Source organism: Daphnia magna, unplaced genomic scaffold (assembly GCF_020631705.1).
Source record: "Daphnia magna isolate NIES unplaced genomic scaffold, ASM2063170v1.1 Dm_contigs165, whole genome shotgun sequence".
NCBI classification, from domain to species: domain Eukaryota; kingdom Metazoa; phylum Arthropoda; class Branchiopoda; order Diplostraca; family Daphniidae; genus Daphnia; species Daphnia magna.
The window spans coordinates 99,788-118,095 of record NW_025533148.1 but is presented as its reverse complement, the minus strand read 5'-3'; the positions used below and the strand labels follow the sequence as shown (position 1 = coordinate 118,095).

The 18,308-nt window shown below is 39.2% G+C and overlaps 2 protein-coding genes and 1 pseudogene across 2 annotated transcripts; all 3 read right to left on the bottom strand.

The window, feature by feature from the left end:
- Window positions 1-2,191: 2,191 nt before the first annotated feature.
- On the bottom strand, window positions 2,192-15,610 carry LOC123467264. The gene is made up of 5 exons (XM_045167241.1): window positions 15,587-15,610; window positions 15,264-15,467; window positions 15,036-15,208; window positions 7,831-8,228; window positions 2,192-2,343 (listed from the first exon to the last, which is right to left on the bottom strand). Exons 1-5 carry the CDS (start codon window positions 15,608-15,610, stop codon window positions 2,192-2,194), a joined length of 951 nt encoding a protein of 316 aa, XP_045023176.1.
- Window positions 8,264-9,429, bottom strand: LOC123467266. Its single transcript, XM_045167243.1, has one exon. The coding sequence runs from the start codon at window positions 9,369-9,371 to the stop codon at window positions 8,469-8,471; it is 903 nt and encodes a 300-aa protein (XP_045023178.1). The 5' UTR covers window positions 9,372-9,429; the 3' UTR covers window positions 8,264-8,468.
- Window positions 15,611-15,619: 9 nt separating the features above from the next.
- On the bottom strand, window positions 15,620-16,338 carry LOC116927510 (annotated as a pseudogene).
- Window positions 16,339-18,308: the final 1,970 nt, after the last annotated feature.

Sequence of the window (18,308 nt, the reverse complement as noted above, 5' to 3'; positions counted from 1 at the left end):
AGCCGGAGCCCCGGTGAAACTGTGGTCGGATGGAGGCCCGCAGTTCAAGTCCGACGAATTTCTCGCCTTCCTTCACGACTGGGATATTAGTAACGGCCGTTCATCGCCCCACCATCCCCAGTCCAATGGCTACGCGGAATCAGCCGTCAAATCGATGAAGAAGCTCATCGCAGGCTCTTGGTCGTCAGGTTCGTTCGACCCGGACAAGTTTGGCAAGGCTTTGCTTCTCTTCCGCAACGCGCCTATGTCGGGCGGAGCTTCACCATCGCAGATTGTTTTCAGCCGCCCAACGCGCGATCTCCTTCCCGCACACAGGCGTTCATTCGCTCCGGAATGGCAGCAAGCCGCTGAGGTATTGGAGAAGCGGGCTCAACATGCAAAGGAACTACAAATTCAGCATTTCAACCGTTCCGCGCACCCCCTCCCACCCCTGGTGATTGGCGACAGCGTGCTCATCCAAGACCATAAGTCAAAACGTTGGTCCACTCCTGGAGTCATCGTTGAGGTGGGGCCATTCCGGGATTACCTCGTCAAAACGCCAGCTGGTCGATTGTTCCGCCGCAATCGGCGTTTTCTTCGTGTCATCTCCCCCCAAATTCCGCAGCCACAACCGCCAGCGAGCACTTCAACTACGACTTCCCCTGTCCAGCTGCCTGGTCCGGCCCCTCCGACAGCGCCTTCATCCACTCTCCGTCGTTCGCGTCGCCTTGCCGCCAAGATCGCTTCTTAGTTTATTATCATGTCTATTTTGTTTGTATTCTTTCTCGTCCGTTCTCCTTTGAGTCCATCCCCTCTTACGTCAGCTTGGACACCCGCTCTTGTTTCCTAATTCAGCAATTACCCCTTATCTTTTTGCTCCCCGTGTTTTGGCCCTGGGAGTGTTTTCTTGCCGTGGGTGTTCCACGTTACAATTCAGAAATTCTTTTCCATGCATGTACGGGGAAAAAGACATGCTATGACTCGGCAACGTCGCCCCCCTCCCCTCCCTCTGATCACAGGGTCAGTTGGTCTCGTCTCGTTGGTAGAGAGAATACACGTCCGTATCGCTCTCGAATTCAGCTTCTTTCAGACTTCATTCCAACCCCCAACATAAAAAAATAAATATTTGTATTTGTTAATTAATGGACAACGCAAAACCCCTAGCCCCCGACGCAAGGTCCCTTTGTCTTTTTTTTATTTAATGTAACCCCGAGTACAATTTCCATTGTCTTAGGCCCTGGGTATGATGACACCCTTTTACAACGCAGCTCATTTTTCCTTACACATAATGTAAACAATACCGTGAAACATTAAAATTTAGCTGTTTTCTAGAATTAAATACCCTTAATTTAATATTAAAATGTAGCTAGTTCATTTACCTTTAACACAAAATTATTGCTAGTATCCTTTGGTAAATTGGGAAGGTTTCACAATTTTTTTTTTGCGATCCCCTTTTTTCCCTATAAGGATTCCTCAGAGGAAAAACGGACTCGTAACAAACATGGCGAAATCCGCAAGAGTGCGTTCACAAATAGGGATGGGGTACGCGTCAATCACTTTCTCTATTACTCACAAGTCGCAATACAATACAACCAAGGGCATCAACAAATACATACCGTCACCAGATGTAACTTAAACAGTGATAAATGCAGAAATGAAATGAAGTTCCTGGATGAAAAGAGGGATAGATATAAAAAATAAATAATAAGCCTACTACAGAGCGAAAAATACCTGTTTGAACAGACAATTATGCTTTTCCTAGACATGACACTTGAACAATTAGGCTGCGAATGCTCAACAAATCCTGAACCCAACAGATTAGTAAAACATGAAAAAGTTAGTGTTTCGTTTCACGTTATTCATCGTTTTGCTTTTTTGTGGTAGTGTAAAACTATGTCGTGTTCCGACTATGCAAATGGACTCGTAACTAAAATAGGTCCTTCACCAAGGGTCCTTGGTGAAGGACCCTTAGATAAGTTTTAACAAAACTTATCTAAGTAACGAGTTTTGGCATCACTTATGAGTCCATCCAAAACTTTGGGACTTAATTTTTGAGTGGTAAGTTTGGGACTTAATTTTTGGAGCAAGTTTAGAGTCTATTTTTATTGGGTTTTATAAAAAAATATAAAAAAAATAATAAATTATAGTTTTAAAAATCATTTTTAATGGTTAATAAAATGTTGTGTTCATTATTAGTTTTGAAATCGAAGCTTTAGAAATCGATCTCTTCCCATTTTTTGAAAATATTTTGATCGGCGGGCCCGGAACGGGCCCGGATATCAAATATTTTGTTTCCAGCTCGCTCCACCAAATGGGACATGCAACTGGCTGCACCTTTATTCCCAACCTCCTTTTTCGTTTTTCCTGTTTTTTAAATTTCAATTTACGTATAAAATACTTAACTTAAATTCACGCCATAAACAGGGAAAGGTGGGCGTTCAAATTCCTAAAAGGTTAATATTTTTTTGTCATTTAAAAAATCTCTAAATAGCGTTCACGGGAGTAGTTTATGTGGGAAAGGGGTTGAGCTTGACGAGTCGTTTTGGGGTAGGGGAGAACGGGGTCAACTTGGACACGGGTCATATTGGACAAAGACCCTAAGTGCTACATGTTATGGAAAATTTTTTTTTTTTTTTACATTTTTGTATAGACTGCTATATTTAACGTTCTAGAAAAAATATTGATTCAAATCGAATCATTATTGTTCTTGTTATCGCAGAATTAAAAAAATGGCCCTGTTTGATGTAATATTCTTCCCTATTACTGTAAGCATTTTTAAAGTGAAAAACACTACAAATGAATAAAATAATGATATGTGAAATAGCCAATTCATTTCTTTAATGATTGATAAAAAACTTAAATTTTAATGCCTTTCCAGTGTTAAGTTTTTAACGAAATACTAAATAGCACCGGGTTGGGTCATTTTGGACACACAGTTTTGGGGTCATATCGGACAACTTCGATATTGGAGTGGGAGGTGCTTGTGGAGAAGCCATATACGCCCGTTTGACAAATCGATACTCGATACTCTGTTAAGCCCTCCCATTTTACTCTACCCGCCTAGAAATTGTCCATTTCAGCCCCCTATTTCGTAAAAATGACATAACTCTCTATTTTTCATTTCTATTGCAAATATTTCAATATGAATGAATAAAATATTGAATAAGCAGTCTACCCATATTTTTTTAAAATTTATTTTATGTCTTTTTATGAGGAAAACTGGCAGTGTCCAATCTCACACCGTCCCTGTCCAGTTTCACCCCGCCGTTTAAATAAAAACTTAAAAAAACCGACTTCATTAAAATCCTTATAACTCGTTTATTTTAAGACTTAAAAATTACCAAAAAATTGTGCAGTTACCCAAGAAGGCGCTGCACCATTAACTAAAAATAAATATTAGAAAAAGAACATAGAAATCTAAATAAAGAGGAAAGAAATTTTTTGTCCAGTTTGACCCCGTTCTCCCCTATTTGGGACGATACCGTCCAAATGGCAAAAAAAAACCCGTGACCGTGCCCCCCAAGTGGTGACCGCCTGTCAAATCTCTATCTAAATAATTTATCAAAATATTTTTTTTTGTCCCGGAAAGAATGCGCGTTTTAAAAATAAGGTGAAAAAGAGGCGTGTTTCATGGACGGTGAGTGGAAAGCGTCAATCGTCTTGATCGATAGGATTTGTAACATCTGCCGCCATGAAATTTCACAAATTATTGTTGAAGTTTGTAGTGTTTCTAATCTTTTTTTTCCAATTTTTTAATTAAAAACTTTGGGACTTAATTTTTGAGTCCTGAGTTTGGGACTTAATTTGTGGAGCAAGATTTAAGTATATTTTTATTGTTTTTTTAAGTATCTTAACAATATTATAAATATATGTTAAAAATTATTTTTTAATTGTTAATAAATGGTTGTGTTCATTTTTAGTTTTGAGATCGAAGCTTTAAAAATCGATTTTTATTTTCCATTTTTTGAAAAAATTTTGATCGTTGGGCCCGGGACGGCCTCGGCGATCAAAATATTTCGATTCGCCTACCTTTATTGATTCGGCTTTCTTGAAAAAACCGTAGTGTTTATCCCTTGTCAGAGATGGATAGCATAAAGTGCATCAAATTCAAATGCAGCTCGCTCAGTCATGGAGGAAGAACTACTGCGGAAGTTTATCTTGTTAATTATTTCAAAATTATGCGTATGGTGCTGTCAGTCTCTGCGAAGTAAAATTTTTTGAGCGGGATAAAGCCTTCTGTACCGGTTATGCAAATGTGATGTTTCACAGGGTATCAATCGATCTATGATGTTTAAGCGGGATTTGACAACTCGACAAGTCTATTCATGTAAATGTTTGACCTATAATCACCAATTCGGCATTAGTCTAAATCCACACGTTTGGTTAAAAACTCGCTATTTAATATTAAATACAGAGTTATCTTATGACATGCACTAGGCAGCATACGTTATAGTATGCTCAAGCCTTTAGAAGTGGAGGCTGAATCATAAAAGAAAGCTAATTAGACAATAAAAAGCGGCCATCATGGATTTTTAAACCCCCTTTTCCTCGTTTTGAATGCACCGACAATGTATAATGACTGGAAGTATAATTATTCGTTATTCCTTACACTTATTCATGAAAACATGAATGGTAAAGGCTTGCTTCGAATACAGGTGCTTGTGGCTGTTTACTTATTGTTGTGAATGAATAGCTACGTGGTATCAATCGATCACGTTGTTAATAATCTGAATTGAAATAGTCCCCGTTCACGGTGTTGTTAATACCTATTGGATATTTTCATACTATTGCGGGGTAAGGCAGCCGCCTATGCAGTGAGGATAAAGCCATCATTGCAAAAGAAGACTCTACGGCTTTTAAATAGCCTGCTTTAAGTGATATAAATTATAGAAAGATTTCCCGGTTGTATAAGAAAATTGCTTGGTTTTGGAAACGGGAGAATATTGTCACACAAGTTGTATTTGAACAAGAAAAAACGAATACAACAAGTGATGACTTAAATTCTAAACAATAGTTTGACTCGAACAAAAAAGGATAACCATTACCAAAAGTTGTAGAAGCGTCTGAAGACTTCTAGGGAAACCAGGGAACTCCTCTTACGGAGCCCAGCTCCGGGAGCTCACCCGATGGAGACTCATCTAACGCAGATTCGGGGTAGTGTTTATACCGTCGCGCGAATTACTCCCCTTCCGGACTGCGTATCTGCGTATCTTTCTTAGAGCGGACTTCTCCCGATAATTTCTTCACCACGATCGCAGCGTTGTCCAAGGAGCGGATGACTCATCTCTGCGAAGAGATAACCAATATCCCTTTTCACCCGCGACAATATTGATGAATTCCGTGCCCCCTTTCTTTGAAACAAACTTAACAAAGAAATTCAGCACTTGGAAGGGAAATAAAATAAAAATAAAAAAATGATCGTATGTTTAAAAGAATTTATTTTATTTTCAAGAAATTTTTAGTAGATTTCCAGAATGCAGACTCCTCAAATTTGCATAGACACCTTTCTCTTGCTCGGTAGGTTTTACTCCGTAGGGATCACAAGACTTTCAAATAATTCAAGATGCACGTCTTCAAAAGTTGAAAAATTTAATTACCATTGCGTTGGTACGTCCGGCCAGACCCATCAAGGTGAGAAGATGCTTTTAGCAAATCGAAGGAAGACAAAGGCTTTAGACATGTCAACAAATGGGTTAAGGTTTAGAAAATGATGCGAAAGAATGCCAAAACAAAAGGCCTGAGAAAACAAGTCGAGTAACAACAAAGTAAATAGAAAAAGGACCATAAAGGACCTGACCCCCATTCCTAGGAGTCAAATCCCTTATAAAGGCTGCCTTTCGTTACCATGTGGGTTGCTCGTTCTCATTTTTTCAGCATATTTTGCTCTGGCCTCTCTACTCGTTCACTTCTCAACTGTGCAAACACATTCGTTGAAAGACCGGTATGGTATACGGCGTGTGTATAAGTTGGCTGAATGGGCTGTCAGTGCATAGTATTTTGTCATGCAGACTCCTCAAATTTGCAAAGACACCTTTCTCTTCCTCGGTAGGTTAAACTCCGTAGGGATTGGTAGCATGATACACAAGATTTTCAAATAATTCAAGATGCACGTCTGCAAAAGTTGAAAATTTAATTACCATTGCGTTGGTAAGTCCGGCCAGACCCATCAAGGTGAGAAGATGCTTTTAGCAAATCGAAGGGAGACAAAGGCTTTAGACATGTCAACAAATGGGTTGAGGTTTAGAAAATGATGCGAAAGAATGCCAAAACAAAAGAACCGAGAAAACAAGTCGAGTAACTACAAAGTAAACAGAAAAAAGGAACATATAAAGGACCTGACCCCCATTCCTAGGAGTCAAATCCCTTATATAAAGGCGGCCTTTCGTTACCGTGTGTTGCTCGTTCTCATTTTTTCAGCATATTTTGCTCTAAACTCTCTACTCGTTCACTTCTCAACAGTGCACCACACATTCGTTGAAAGCTCGATATGTTATAGGCCCACGGGGTGCGTATGAGTTTGTTGAATCCGCTTTCAGCGCCGATGGCCAGAGTGGTGTTGGGTTAACAGGCGTTTGTTTAAGGTTGTTGAAACTTTTTTCTACCTTACTTTGCCATATCTCCTTCCTTTTCTTATAATTTTTTTGTTCCTTGAGTTAGATAATCTGTGAAAATTGACTTGGGTTTAGAAAAATGATCCTCCGTATTTGGATTGTCACACGGATTAAGGAAAGTAAGAGGCGTTGAAACCACATTTTTCTCGTTTTTTGAGTGCAAATCATCTGGCAGTATTAGTTTATGGTCTAGTCCCGGTGTAGGTTTAATCACAGACTACGAAGTAAAGACAGCAATCCCCTATACCTCTGTTGAAGCTAGGCTCTTGCCTACCGCTAGGGGTCAGGCCGTACGGTTTGGGACGAGTTTTAGTCATTTTCCAGTTTCCCTACTGATTGCGTGCTTCACACACACGGAATATTAGCTAATGTAATGCTCAGAATTTTTTGGATTGTACACCATAATTTGATAGAGCCCTTCCCTGTTTCGTATGAATTAATTCAGAATATTCCGTTAAAATTTTGATGCTTTTTAAAAATGATTAATTTAACCCCCTTTTCCCTTGAATATTAGATTTTTATACGAAATCGTGAAACGCTGTTTGTTATTGTTTCGATTTTAGCACAGGTTACCAGTAGGCGCGCGTTTTAAACTATACAGTGTGTAGGACTAGAAGATAAAACTAAATTAGCTGATAATTTGGCCTCTGCTCAAAATCTTTTATGCAAAATAAATAAATGGATGTAAAAATTTCAAATGTTTGAAAATTTCTGTATTATTTATGTTATTTAAAATGAACATTTTATCCATTAACTTTGGCTTACATAAAGAATTAAAATATCACACGGTTGTATCATTTATGTGTTATTGCCTAGCAAAATTTCTAATTTTTTTCATCTTCATACGCGCGTGTGCTTCGCCACGCTTCTTTTCAACATGATCAACGATTTTTTTTTGAGAAACATCGGAATCTCAGCGTCAAATATTGAAAAATAACAGTGAGCACGAATTGTTTTTGATGCATTTCACATCCAACTAACGGAAGTTTTTTTCCAGAGATTATTGTTAGTATGGCCTCATACGAGTCTTTTAAGAAGACGCGATCGCATTTAGCGAGTTTCAGGAATGAATCCTCCACTTGACAAATAAGTTGAAATAATTTACACGAGCTGAACATCAAATTACCCCGCCTTTTAATTTGTGTAAGTTGAGATGCCGTGAAGTTTGGTGGAAGATCTTCTGTGCTTATATCTATAGTTGCTAGGCAATGTTGGCAAAAATTAGAGTTGGTCCTCTTACCCTTTTGCCGAAATGAATGGACCATGTATCCACAGATGTAATATATGATATCCGAATCAAGTACATCAATTTTCGTAGATTCTGGAATCAAAGAAGAACTACACTCATGGTCGTCATTGAAAGCCCCGTCGCAAAGATCAATTTCCCGTATTATGCCCTTAAGAAGAATATCCCGAAAATATTCTCTCCTTTCTTTCATTTTTTTGTTGTTATCGTTCAATCTTTTCTTGATACTGTCACTGTAGGTGCTCAAAACCTCATTTTTTTCCAAGGAGTCACAGTTCGCCCCACGCAGCACCTGTTTTGTTGTATAATACATGGTCAATAGCCGGAATAGTTCCAGAAAAGAGGCAGCAGTCGGTTTATCTCCCCAGCGACCAGCCATTCTGATGATAGGGGAGACCGGGGCAAGTTGGCCAGGTTTTTACACACCCTGTCTTACCACTTGTAATTTTTCCTGTAATGATAACATTTATGGCCTAGCTGATGCTTTGTTATCTTATCTAAATTGTAGCGTAAAAAAAAATGCTAATTTAGAAAAACTTTCTGCCCAAAAAACAGTTTTATTCGGACACTTTCAGCTGGTAACTTACCCCGTAAGTGGGGCAAGTTGCCCGTGAAGTCGGGACAAGTTGGCCTTACATCTTTGCAGAGCACTTTGAACACACGTATGAATTTTCATCTTCTCCTCTGTCATCCACACACGACTCGCACGCCCATAAGCAACATTTTTTAATTGTACAACGAATCCAATCTTCTTTAGTGGTGGAATAACGCCCTCCACATTCTGGGCAAAATGATTCTTTTTTCTTGACTTCTTTTTTGTTCCGCTTTGCTGGCTTGCTTTTCTTGAACTCATCAGCTTTAGAGTTGGGTGGCTGTTCAGATAACACAATCTTCCTTACGGCTTTTATTTTCACTGCAGCTTTCTCTGCTTCGATAACATTTTTTACGGGAGTGTCAGTTAAAACTGCCGATGTTCTCTTCCGGCGCCCATTATTTTGTGGAATTATCCGGGGGCCAGCTTTAGGAAAAGGTCTCAACTCTTCAAGTATTTTAATCGACAGCGTTGATGAACAGGAAGAATTAGTCGGTGAATTTAAAAAGGGAACAGGTGAGGTGGAAGCACTGTTAGATGATCTTGAATTGTGTTGTCTTCCACCAGGCTCAACATCAGGCTCCACAGCATCACGTTGCACTTCATGCTCCACAGCATTATGTTCCACTAGGGGATCCACAACAAGCTGCATATCAGTTCCCACTTCATCCGGTAAAATCCCAATTGGAAGAGCAAATGGCTCATTTAGAAGTGGCAAATCAATTTCAACTAAAGAAACAGTTAACTTTGGGTCCACTCTATCCGTAACAAAACCAGGATCATAGTCAGCACGTGAATGGAAACCTTCGCGGTCAAATGGGACGATTCCGGTCTGTCTAAAACCAGATGTTATGTTAACAGGGTTAGCAGCTAGAGGAAACGATTTGCCAACTATTCCCGGAATATCATAAATGGACATAGTTTTTCCAGGATTGTTAAGCATTCATGCTGAAGCAGCACTGCTGTTAAATTTTTTCATAACCATACACCGATACGTCCAATGGCTGCAATCTATGGGAACAATGTGCCGGGAATGATAGAAAGTGAATATGGTTTTCCTTTGCGAAGTTTAAGGCATTGATGGCCATGTGTGAAGAGTGGTTATCAAGAAGCAATAAAGCTGGCCGTTCCTTATATGGACGAACAAATTTTACGAAATGATCCATAAATAACTCCATGCTGGAATCATTCATCCATCCGGATTTGTTTGCAGTACCTGCACATCCTATAGGACCTCCATTAAGAAAGTGGCTTTTGAAGTTCACTCTATTTTTCATATAACATCAATTAATACCACAAACTGCTTGCTTTCAAGACTATAAATTTACCTTGGAAAAACAAAAAAAGGGGGAATTGTGTTTCCTAAAGCCGAAATTGCACAAACAACGGTAACTAAAGTCCCTCTCTCTGCCGAAACGATTGCCCCTATAGAAAAGTAGTTTCAAAGATGATATAAAATAAAAATAACTGCAAACTAATACTATAGTCCTCTAACCTATTTGCTTTTGGCCACGTCGATCTTTTCAGGTGGCATGACAGTAGTAACACCAGTCTCGTCCATATTCCATACACAATCAAATGAGATGTTTTCTCTTGTCAACAATCTCTCGTAATTGTCAAAAAAGGCGTCGCAGTTGTGTTTGTTGAAAGATGATGTTCTTGCCAAGGAGGTAGCCTCGGGTTTCCTAATTGACAAAGTATTATGTCTCTTAAGAAATGAGCTAAACCAGTCAGGGCCAGCTAAGCATTTTGCAGTCCACGACAAGGGAATTTTGATGTTCATTTTGGTGGCCAATTGAAATGCTAGCTTCCTAACGTCCAGTGGTGACAATCCAAAATAAATATCTGCTGCTCGATGCAAATATTTCACTAGTATAGCCTCCTCCTCATCTGTAAAAACCTGTTCGACAAAATGTTTACACTCATTAGCCTAACTTACTATGCCTATAGCCTAAACTCAATGTATTTCTTACCTGACGAATCTTTGAATAACCATATTTTTGTTCACAGGGTAGCTCATTCTTATTCTTGTCTACGTATCTAGCAAGACTTCTTCTGGGAATCTGAAACATTTCTCCAACCTCAGTTATTCCTCTTCCTTCTGTAAGAACAACATCAATTGCTCTTTCGATAACCTCACTAGGCATTTTTCCCTTGTCAGTTTTTGTACATAGTCCCTCATCCTCGTGTAACACTAAAAAAACAGAAGATTTTGACACACAAATAAACAAGGTCAGAAGCTAAAACAAAAGGCCAACTTGCCCAAAAATAAAAACAGCCAACCTACCCCACCCTAGTGGAGTTTTTTGGTGTGGATCTGGTGTGGTGTAAAACACTTATTTCAAACCCTTCATTTATGGTTCAAATTGGGTGTGCTTCACGCAACCGAGGAATTTCAAATGAAAAGCCTCGATTAACGTATTTCTGAATTTGCGATGTGAAAGCTGCATTTGATACTTTTCGGATCCTCGTGTTACGAAACTATTTTGCCTCATTTTTACTTAGAGTAAAGGTAATTTTTGTAAACCAGATTCAAGAGCATTCCTAACGGGTGCAGGACACTCCTTAATGATATTTCCCCCTATAGTTGATGGCATTTTTCGGAGGGTGTCTGACACCAATATGAACTTTAGGTAGAACTAGATTTAAGCACCATAAAAATTCATCTAGTTGGTGTTGAGGATTTATTCGGTGAATATTGGTTTCATAATAGTGTCACACACTTACATTTTTTTGTGGTTTCTGTGCCTTTTTAAGTGTGACACCAGTTTGAAACCGTGGGTAGGCTAGTTAACGAAACAGCATATTGGTTTACTTTTTCTGCGATAAGGACTTAGAAATATTGTCACACGAGTTGTATTAGAACAAGAATAAACGAATACAACAAGTGATGACTTAAATTCTAAACAATGGTTTAACTCAAACAAAAGGGATAACCATTACCAAAAGTTGGAGAAGTGTCTGAAGAACTCTAGGGAAACCAGGGAACTTCTCCTACGGAGCCCAGCTCCGGGAGCTCACCCGATGGAGACTCATCTAACGCAGATTCGGGGCAGCGTTTTATACCGTCGCGCGAATTACTCCCCTTCCGGACTGCATATCTGCGTATCTTTCTTAGAGCGGACTTCTCCCGATAATTTCTTCACCACGATCGCAGCGTTGTCCAAGGAGCGGATGACTCAAATCTGTGAAGAGATAACCAATCTCCCTTTTCACCCGCGACAGGTCCCCCTTCTTCAAGACAGGCGACCCGACTGTACTAATCTTCTGCGATCCACGAAGGTTGATGAGACTAAAAATCAGCTTGCGTCCTCTTGGCAAATAAGGGACTTTTACTCCTTCGTTTTTCTTCTTTCCGGTTGCGCTTACTTGTCTAAATGTTTCTTGTATTTCCCAGATAGTCTTAAGGATTTTCCTTTTTTTTTTATTTTTTTTTTTTATTTTTTTAATCGCCTGCCTTCGGCCACGGAAGAGGCGCTGCAATCACATATCTTCCGGCCGTTTGAGATTTACCATTTACTCGTTCGGGAGCCTTGCACAATTGAACCAGTTTCTTGCAGTATCGTCCAAGTACATATTGAAGTTATTACGTTTTTCGGCGTCACCCCATCCATTATGGGAGGAAATTGTCTCGTAGCGCTCCATCCATTGGCGCGCATCTTCATCCAGACTACCTCGAAAGATAGGCGGGCTAATAAATTTTCTGACAGCTGCCATAGCTTGTCTCTGTGGCTGCACAATAGGCCCTGATGGCACTATAAATTGTTGTCCACTGACTGGAACAACTGGACTTGCAGTTCTCAAAACGACCTCGTTTTCTGAATCCGAGTCTGAATCTCTTCCAGTCTCGACTGATTCACCCTGACTGTCATCTTCTTCGGTCAAATGGTCCTTTGGAATAGGACCTTCAAAATTTAGGGCTTCACCAACAAGGGAAGTTCCACTCTCCAACGATGAGGCTGGGGTAGGTGAAGTTTCTACCGTAACGCTTGACAGTTCTCGAAGCGGATGTAATCGTCGGCTGGGGTCTCTTGGGCAACTAGGTAGCCGTGGGTTTGTCCTCTTCGGCATCGGCTAACAATGACTGCAGCATGACTTCGTTTACTCTCAGGCAACGAGCTGCGTCTTCAATAATTGCCACACCGCAGCAAAAAATTTGTTACTTACTGGTAACGAGCTCCGTCTCAAAAATTAAAACTCTGCAGCACTAATTCGTCACTTACGGGTAACGAGCTGCGTCTCCACCAATTGTCACACGAGTTGTATTAGAACAAGAATAAACGAATACAACAAGTGATGACTTAAATTCTAAACAATGGTTTAACTCAAACAAAAGGGATAACCATTACCAAAAGTTGGAGAAGCGTCTGAAGAACTCTAGGGAAACCAGGGAGCTTCTCCTACGGAGCCCAGCTCCGGGAGCTCACCCGATGGAGACTCATCTAACGCAGATTCGGGGCAGCGTTTTATACCGTCGCGCGAATTACTCCCCTTCCGGACTGCATATCTGCGTATCTTTCTTAGAGCGGACTTCTCCCGATAATTTCTTCACCACGATCGCAGTGTTGTCCAAGGAGCGGATGACTCATCTCTGTGAAGAGATAACCAATCTCCCTTTTCACCCGCGACAATATTCATCAAAGTGGTTGACATATAGCTTTTAAAATTACATCTATATGCATTTCATATTGGTTTGCCACACTCATATTTTTTATTTCAATTTGTTACCACAGTTTGTAAGGAACATATTGGTTTGACACTGCATTGAAACGCGTCTACATCTTGTTTCATAAATATAGTTTTCCATCCAATGTATACTGCATTTTAAACGCTCACTTTGCAATATTGTAAAACACAAGTGGGAATGCAGACGACGACATATTGTGGTAGCCATGGATACCAGCAGTAAGAATGCTTTTGCTGTCGCTTATCAATCGTCTTTTGTTATTTGACTTTCCATACCTTTAGAATTCTCCAAGCTGCAAAAGAGCAGACGAACTTGGAAAAAAGACATATCGCGTGGTGATCGCATTTAGTGGTGAATAACGCCGATGGTAAAACTAAGCTTATTAATTTAATATTTCCCGACTAATGTTTAATTATTCCTCGTGCATGTCAGTTGGGAATTCCTGTTGGCGAGTTTGTGTGAATTTGTTACTTCAAGCATTAGTTAACTGTTTTAGTCTTTAATTTGTTTTGTCGTTGGTATACTAAGAAGATTATAATGTTAGGTTTTTACATTGTGACAATTTTTATTTAAAATTTCATGGTTATTAGACCTTCTGGACTGCATCAGTCAATCAATTACTTGTTTTGTGCCCTAATGTCATGCTTTTTCATTCAGCAGTACAATAGAAATAAAATACGTGGCAGTAAAAAGCACTTGTCTGTTTACTGAAAATGTCTAGCTTGTTTGCACTCGTGAAAGAGACGGACCAGGATTGTAACTGTGAAAACTGGTATGTTTGAAGGGTTCAAAACCAGTGCGATGCACCAAAAAAATGCAATAGGGTAACACTAGTGTTATCTACCAACAAATTGCATGAGATTAAAACTGGAGAAAATCACCAGTACATGTAAAGGGTTTGATACGGGTTTATGCACCCATTATACAAAAATTTCAGCTGGAGAAGTGCACCAGTTACATATTAGTGTATTACACCGGTTAATATAGTAGGGATAATCAGAGAAGTACACTGGGACAAATTTGAGCTTTATACGGGTATATTTAACTAGAACAATACCGGTGCAAAATAACTATAAAATTTGCGGGTAAAGCTTTATAACTTACACCGGTGTTAAACCCGCCCTATCACGCGAACAAGAGGTGTAACACCAGTGTGTTTCACCAGTGTCACACTTCACACGGGTGAAGCACACTGGTTCAACACGGGATCCGACCCGACAAAACTCCGCTAGGTCATGGGTAGGGGTCATTGTTTTCTTTAAAATATTTACTTAAAAATAAATTATATTGAATTTTAGAATTGACTGACCCTTAGCTAAAAGACTAAGGTATCTAAAGAAAAAATTTCATTAACATCCACTACATACCTTATTTCTGAAAAAGAAAAATGCACGGAAAAAAAAAGTTCGCGGCGAAGCGTAAAACGGTTTTCGCAGTACAACGTCAGCATTTAAGTGCAGACAAAATTAAAATTTTGTACAGACCATCTAGTGATATTAATTAACACTTCGGCTATCCTGAAAAACTCTAATTTTTAAGTGGCGCCAAGTAATACGCAAAAGAGCGACTTACCCCTAAGCCAACTAGCCCCGGTCTCCCCTACCAAAAAAACGCTGAAAAAAAAAAAAACTGGATAAGACAACGTAAAATTTTCTGTATATTCTTCGATGACTTACCTCAATGCAATCTTGGTTCAGCTTCCCAGTAAGAACATACTTGTAATTCTCGCGCAACAACAGCTCGACGACATGGATTGTGCTTAAAATAGTAACTCTTAATCCATTCAGAGTTACCTTAGAGAGGAACGGTTCATACACAACAGCAGAAATTTCATCACATCCTTTAGTGGCCAAAGGTTCCTTCTCGGATGTGCATGTTGATGTATCCCAACCCCATTCCAAATCTATTACTTTAACGGGTAATTCACGTGATTGTTTGGTTAGACTTTCTTCTGTAGGTGGTCCGTTTGGCAAATCCCTCTTGAAATATTCTGACAAAGCGAACAGAAGCTCATCTTCCATCTCTTTATTTGGAAATTCTCCACAGGCAGCAATCTCGGTGTCATCAAGGCATTTGAAAAGTCTGCCTAAAACCTAGAACGTTTGCACATTATGACTATTTTCAAGTCACTATTTGAAAAAAAAATACCTCCCGTCTGCCATCGGGGCCATTCCAATTGGAATCAGTTATTCCATCTATGGGACGGCGAGAGTTCATAATGTCAAAGGAACTGTTAAGCAGCCTTACAAGATTTTCTAAAGCTTTAGAATCCTTAAACTGGGTTGCCAATTCCACTTCGTTCGCTAATCTGTATCGACGGAGACAGCAGTCAGCAACGGAATTTGACAGTATCTATGAATATTTGAAAAAAAAGATATTACAACGGACATTATCCTTATTGTAAGCTATGAGTGTGTAAAGAGCAAATAAAAGAATTCAGCTAACTATAAAGACACTAAAACTTATCTTACTTGCACCGCAAGTTTCACGTTCATTCGTTGGAAGCTGTTCGGCTTAAGGTGAACAGGCTTCAGTTTGGGAATCACACTCAAACCAGTGCTTCCTCTAGTCTGATCGTGTATAAACTTCTCTAACAGTTGTGAATACTTGACTGTCTTTCCTGCGGCCTAGAACAAACAATTCTATCACTTGTACTGTTATTCAACACATGAAATGGGCGTTATACGTACTTGTACCACCTTGTGGTTAAATATATGATTTCGTATACATTTGAACAAATGCGGCACGTCTCTTAGGAAATAAACTAAAGATCCGGATGTCGGATGCGTCATGGAGTTGTTCATAGTAGTTGTGTCCGTGTTGCTCCCCGAAATTCCGCATAAATTCCACATCGCATTGTTTGACTGTGATCCATCACATACTGTAGTAAGAACGCGTGATTTGCTTCTTCAAGCAAAATCATTGCTTTGAGTACAATTTTACATAGCTGGGAACCGGAAGTGGCATTCTTTGCGGCAAAGACAGCAATTGGCTGTATCCAACTCGCTTTATAAGGTCTAAAAACTAAGACCAATGCGTGATCCGCTATATCTGGTATTTCAGTTGTTGTAGTTGAATCTTCTGTATAATCTTCGTTTTCTGACCAATCATAGTTGAGAGCGGAGAACTCGTGCTCCTGTTGTTCTTCATCTTCACATAAATAGGTGAAACCTTTAAATTGAAAAGTGTGCTTGTCGAAGTGTATGTCTTGAGTGATTGACATCTCGTCCCACATAAGAGAGCCATATCGTTCTTGAAGAGGCTTGTTTTTTAGATTATTCTTGATGCACTCCAACGCAAATTCGTTGAATCCGAACTCTGTACACAAACAACTAGTTAACTTCCTCAATGTTTCCTTACAAGGCAGGGGAAGTATGCTGTTGATTCTTAGATGTTCGTATACTGCAGGGCTCTTTATTCTTATTTGGAGGCATTCCAATAGCCACTCCACCTCGCATTTCATATTTTTCCGTTTTTTGCCTTGCATCTTGATTTAGCTATGATTGTTATTACAACAAATTTCCCCTATTTAGACCACACGTAAAAAGATTGTTAAAAAAAAGAACGTTTTTGTGTAAACGGCAGAAATTAAAATTTCTTTTATTGGATATACCTTTACAAATATGTTTTGTACTTGTATACAATAATGGAAAATTCATTTGGAAAGTTATCATTATTGATTTAAAATGAGTTAAGAAAATCTAATAGGTTCAGTCAAGTTCTAATGGAAAACAAATTTACGGGAATTAAGAATGTTATAAGAGTAACAAGGAAGAAGTAACGAATTTTTGAGGTTCAATAGTCAGCAGATAAACAATAGAAGATTTGAAAAGAGTTATAAAATTGAAATGATTAATTAGACCTTGTCATCTAGATCATCCAAAATGCTGTCCATGCGGTCATTCTTAATGGTGGCCAAATTGATACGCATCACATTAATTTCTTTCTTTATTTCCTGCAAGGTAAAGGAAAAATTAAATCTCGATATATGCTTTATCGTTAACCAAACATACCTTATTTTCCGCTTGTTTTTTCGCAAGCCGTATTTTAGTCAATACTACAGCTTTCCCCTTTGCAACAACTTTGTTTGAAAGTTGCTTCATAGTCAGATACTTGTGGTTAGTAAAAGAATTTTGTTGGATTACTTTATGGCATTTGAATTGCATCTTCAATAGCTTGTCTATTATTTTGCATGATTTGCAAGGCTTTATTATCTCCCCGTCAGACCCAGTAATGTGGGTGCAGCTGTTAATATAATCGTAATTAGATGTCAATTATAGAAGTCAGAAGTGTTATGCAGTTGCTTACTTTTTCGCACGCCACACGCCGTCTATGATTTCTCCATTGCGAACTAATGATGTACCTTGTTTTCGGTGTTTTTCTGGGTTGTGCGTTATTCCTGGACATATTTTTTCTCCATGTAGCTTGCTCAAAAATGCTTCAATCTCTGAGGTTGATTTAAAAGACCTTTCTTAAAGATCCTGTCCGAACAGTTCACGGGAAATAACAGTAGCTTTTATTTTCCTTTTTTTGAAGTCTACTGTTGCCGTTTTTTAAATTGCAATACCGTTTCATTTACAATCACTTCAAAATAGTGGGCACATTCCATGTTGAGCACTTGTTCTCTTTTCCATGGCAGGGCCGGTAGTTGTATCTTTTCACAATCAAGCTGTACGCTTATTTCTTTTTCTCCGTTTGTTTCCAAGGATAAAGTCTCAATGTAAATTTTTCCACCAGCACCAACAGCGGTTATGTCTTCCTTTAATGTGATGGGAATTGATTCTAGTGAGGCTGTGTCGAAATCCAGGTACAGGGTTTCTTCTCTTTCGTTGTTTATCTCAATGGGATTCATGTGATTTTGTCCAACAGCAGCAACAAATTTTACTTTATTTAATGTCACTGGAATTGCTTCTTGTGTTATTTGATGAGTTTGCTTAGATTGCTTGATGGATTTTTCCTTTCGAACTGAATTTCCATCACTTCGACAGTGCTGTTTATAGTTGGATATGTTTCACAGAGGCTTACGTCCCATAGGTGCTTTCCTCTTTCCCTGGGTAGCCGGAGAAATAGGAACCCGACAAATAGGACCCGGAGAAATAGGACCCAAAAAAAGCCATGGAGAAATAGGCCCCGGTGAAATAGGACCCCTTTTTCAAACTTTGACATGGAAAGGGTCAAAGATTTCACGACGCT

Coding starts and splice junctions, on each gene's coding strand:
- LOC123467264 (XM_045167241.1), bottom strand. CDS start 15,610: ATGAACGTGAAACTTGCGGTGCAA. Junction 15,468..15,586: donor ACGTGAAACTTGCGGTGCAA/GTAAGATAAGTT, acceptor AAATATTCATAG/ATACTGTCAAATTCCGTTGC. Junction 8,229..15,035: donor ACCAAACAATCACGTGAATT/ACCCGTTAAAGT, acceptor TGCCCCGGTCTC/CCCTATCATCAGAATGGCTG.
- LOC123467266 (XM_045167243.1), bottom strand. CDS start 9,371: ATGCTTAACAATCCTGGAAAAACTATGTCCATTTATGATATTCCGGGA.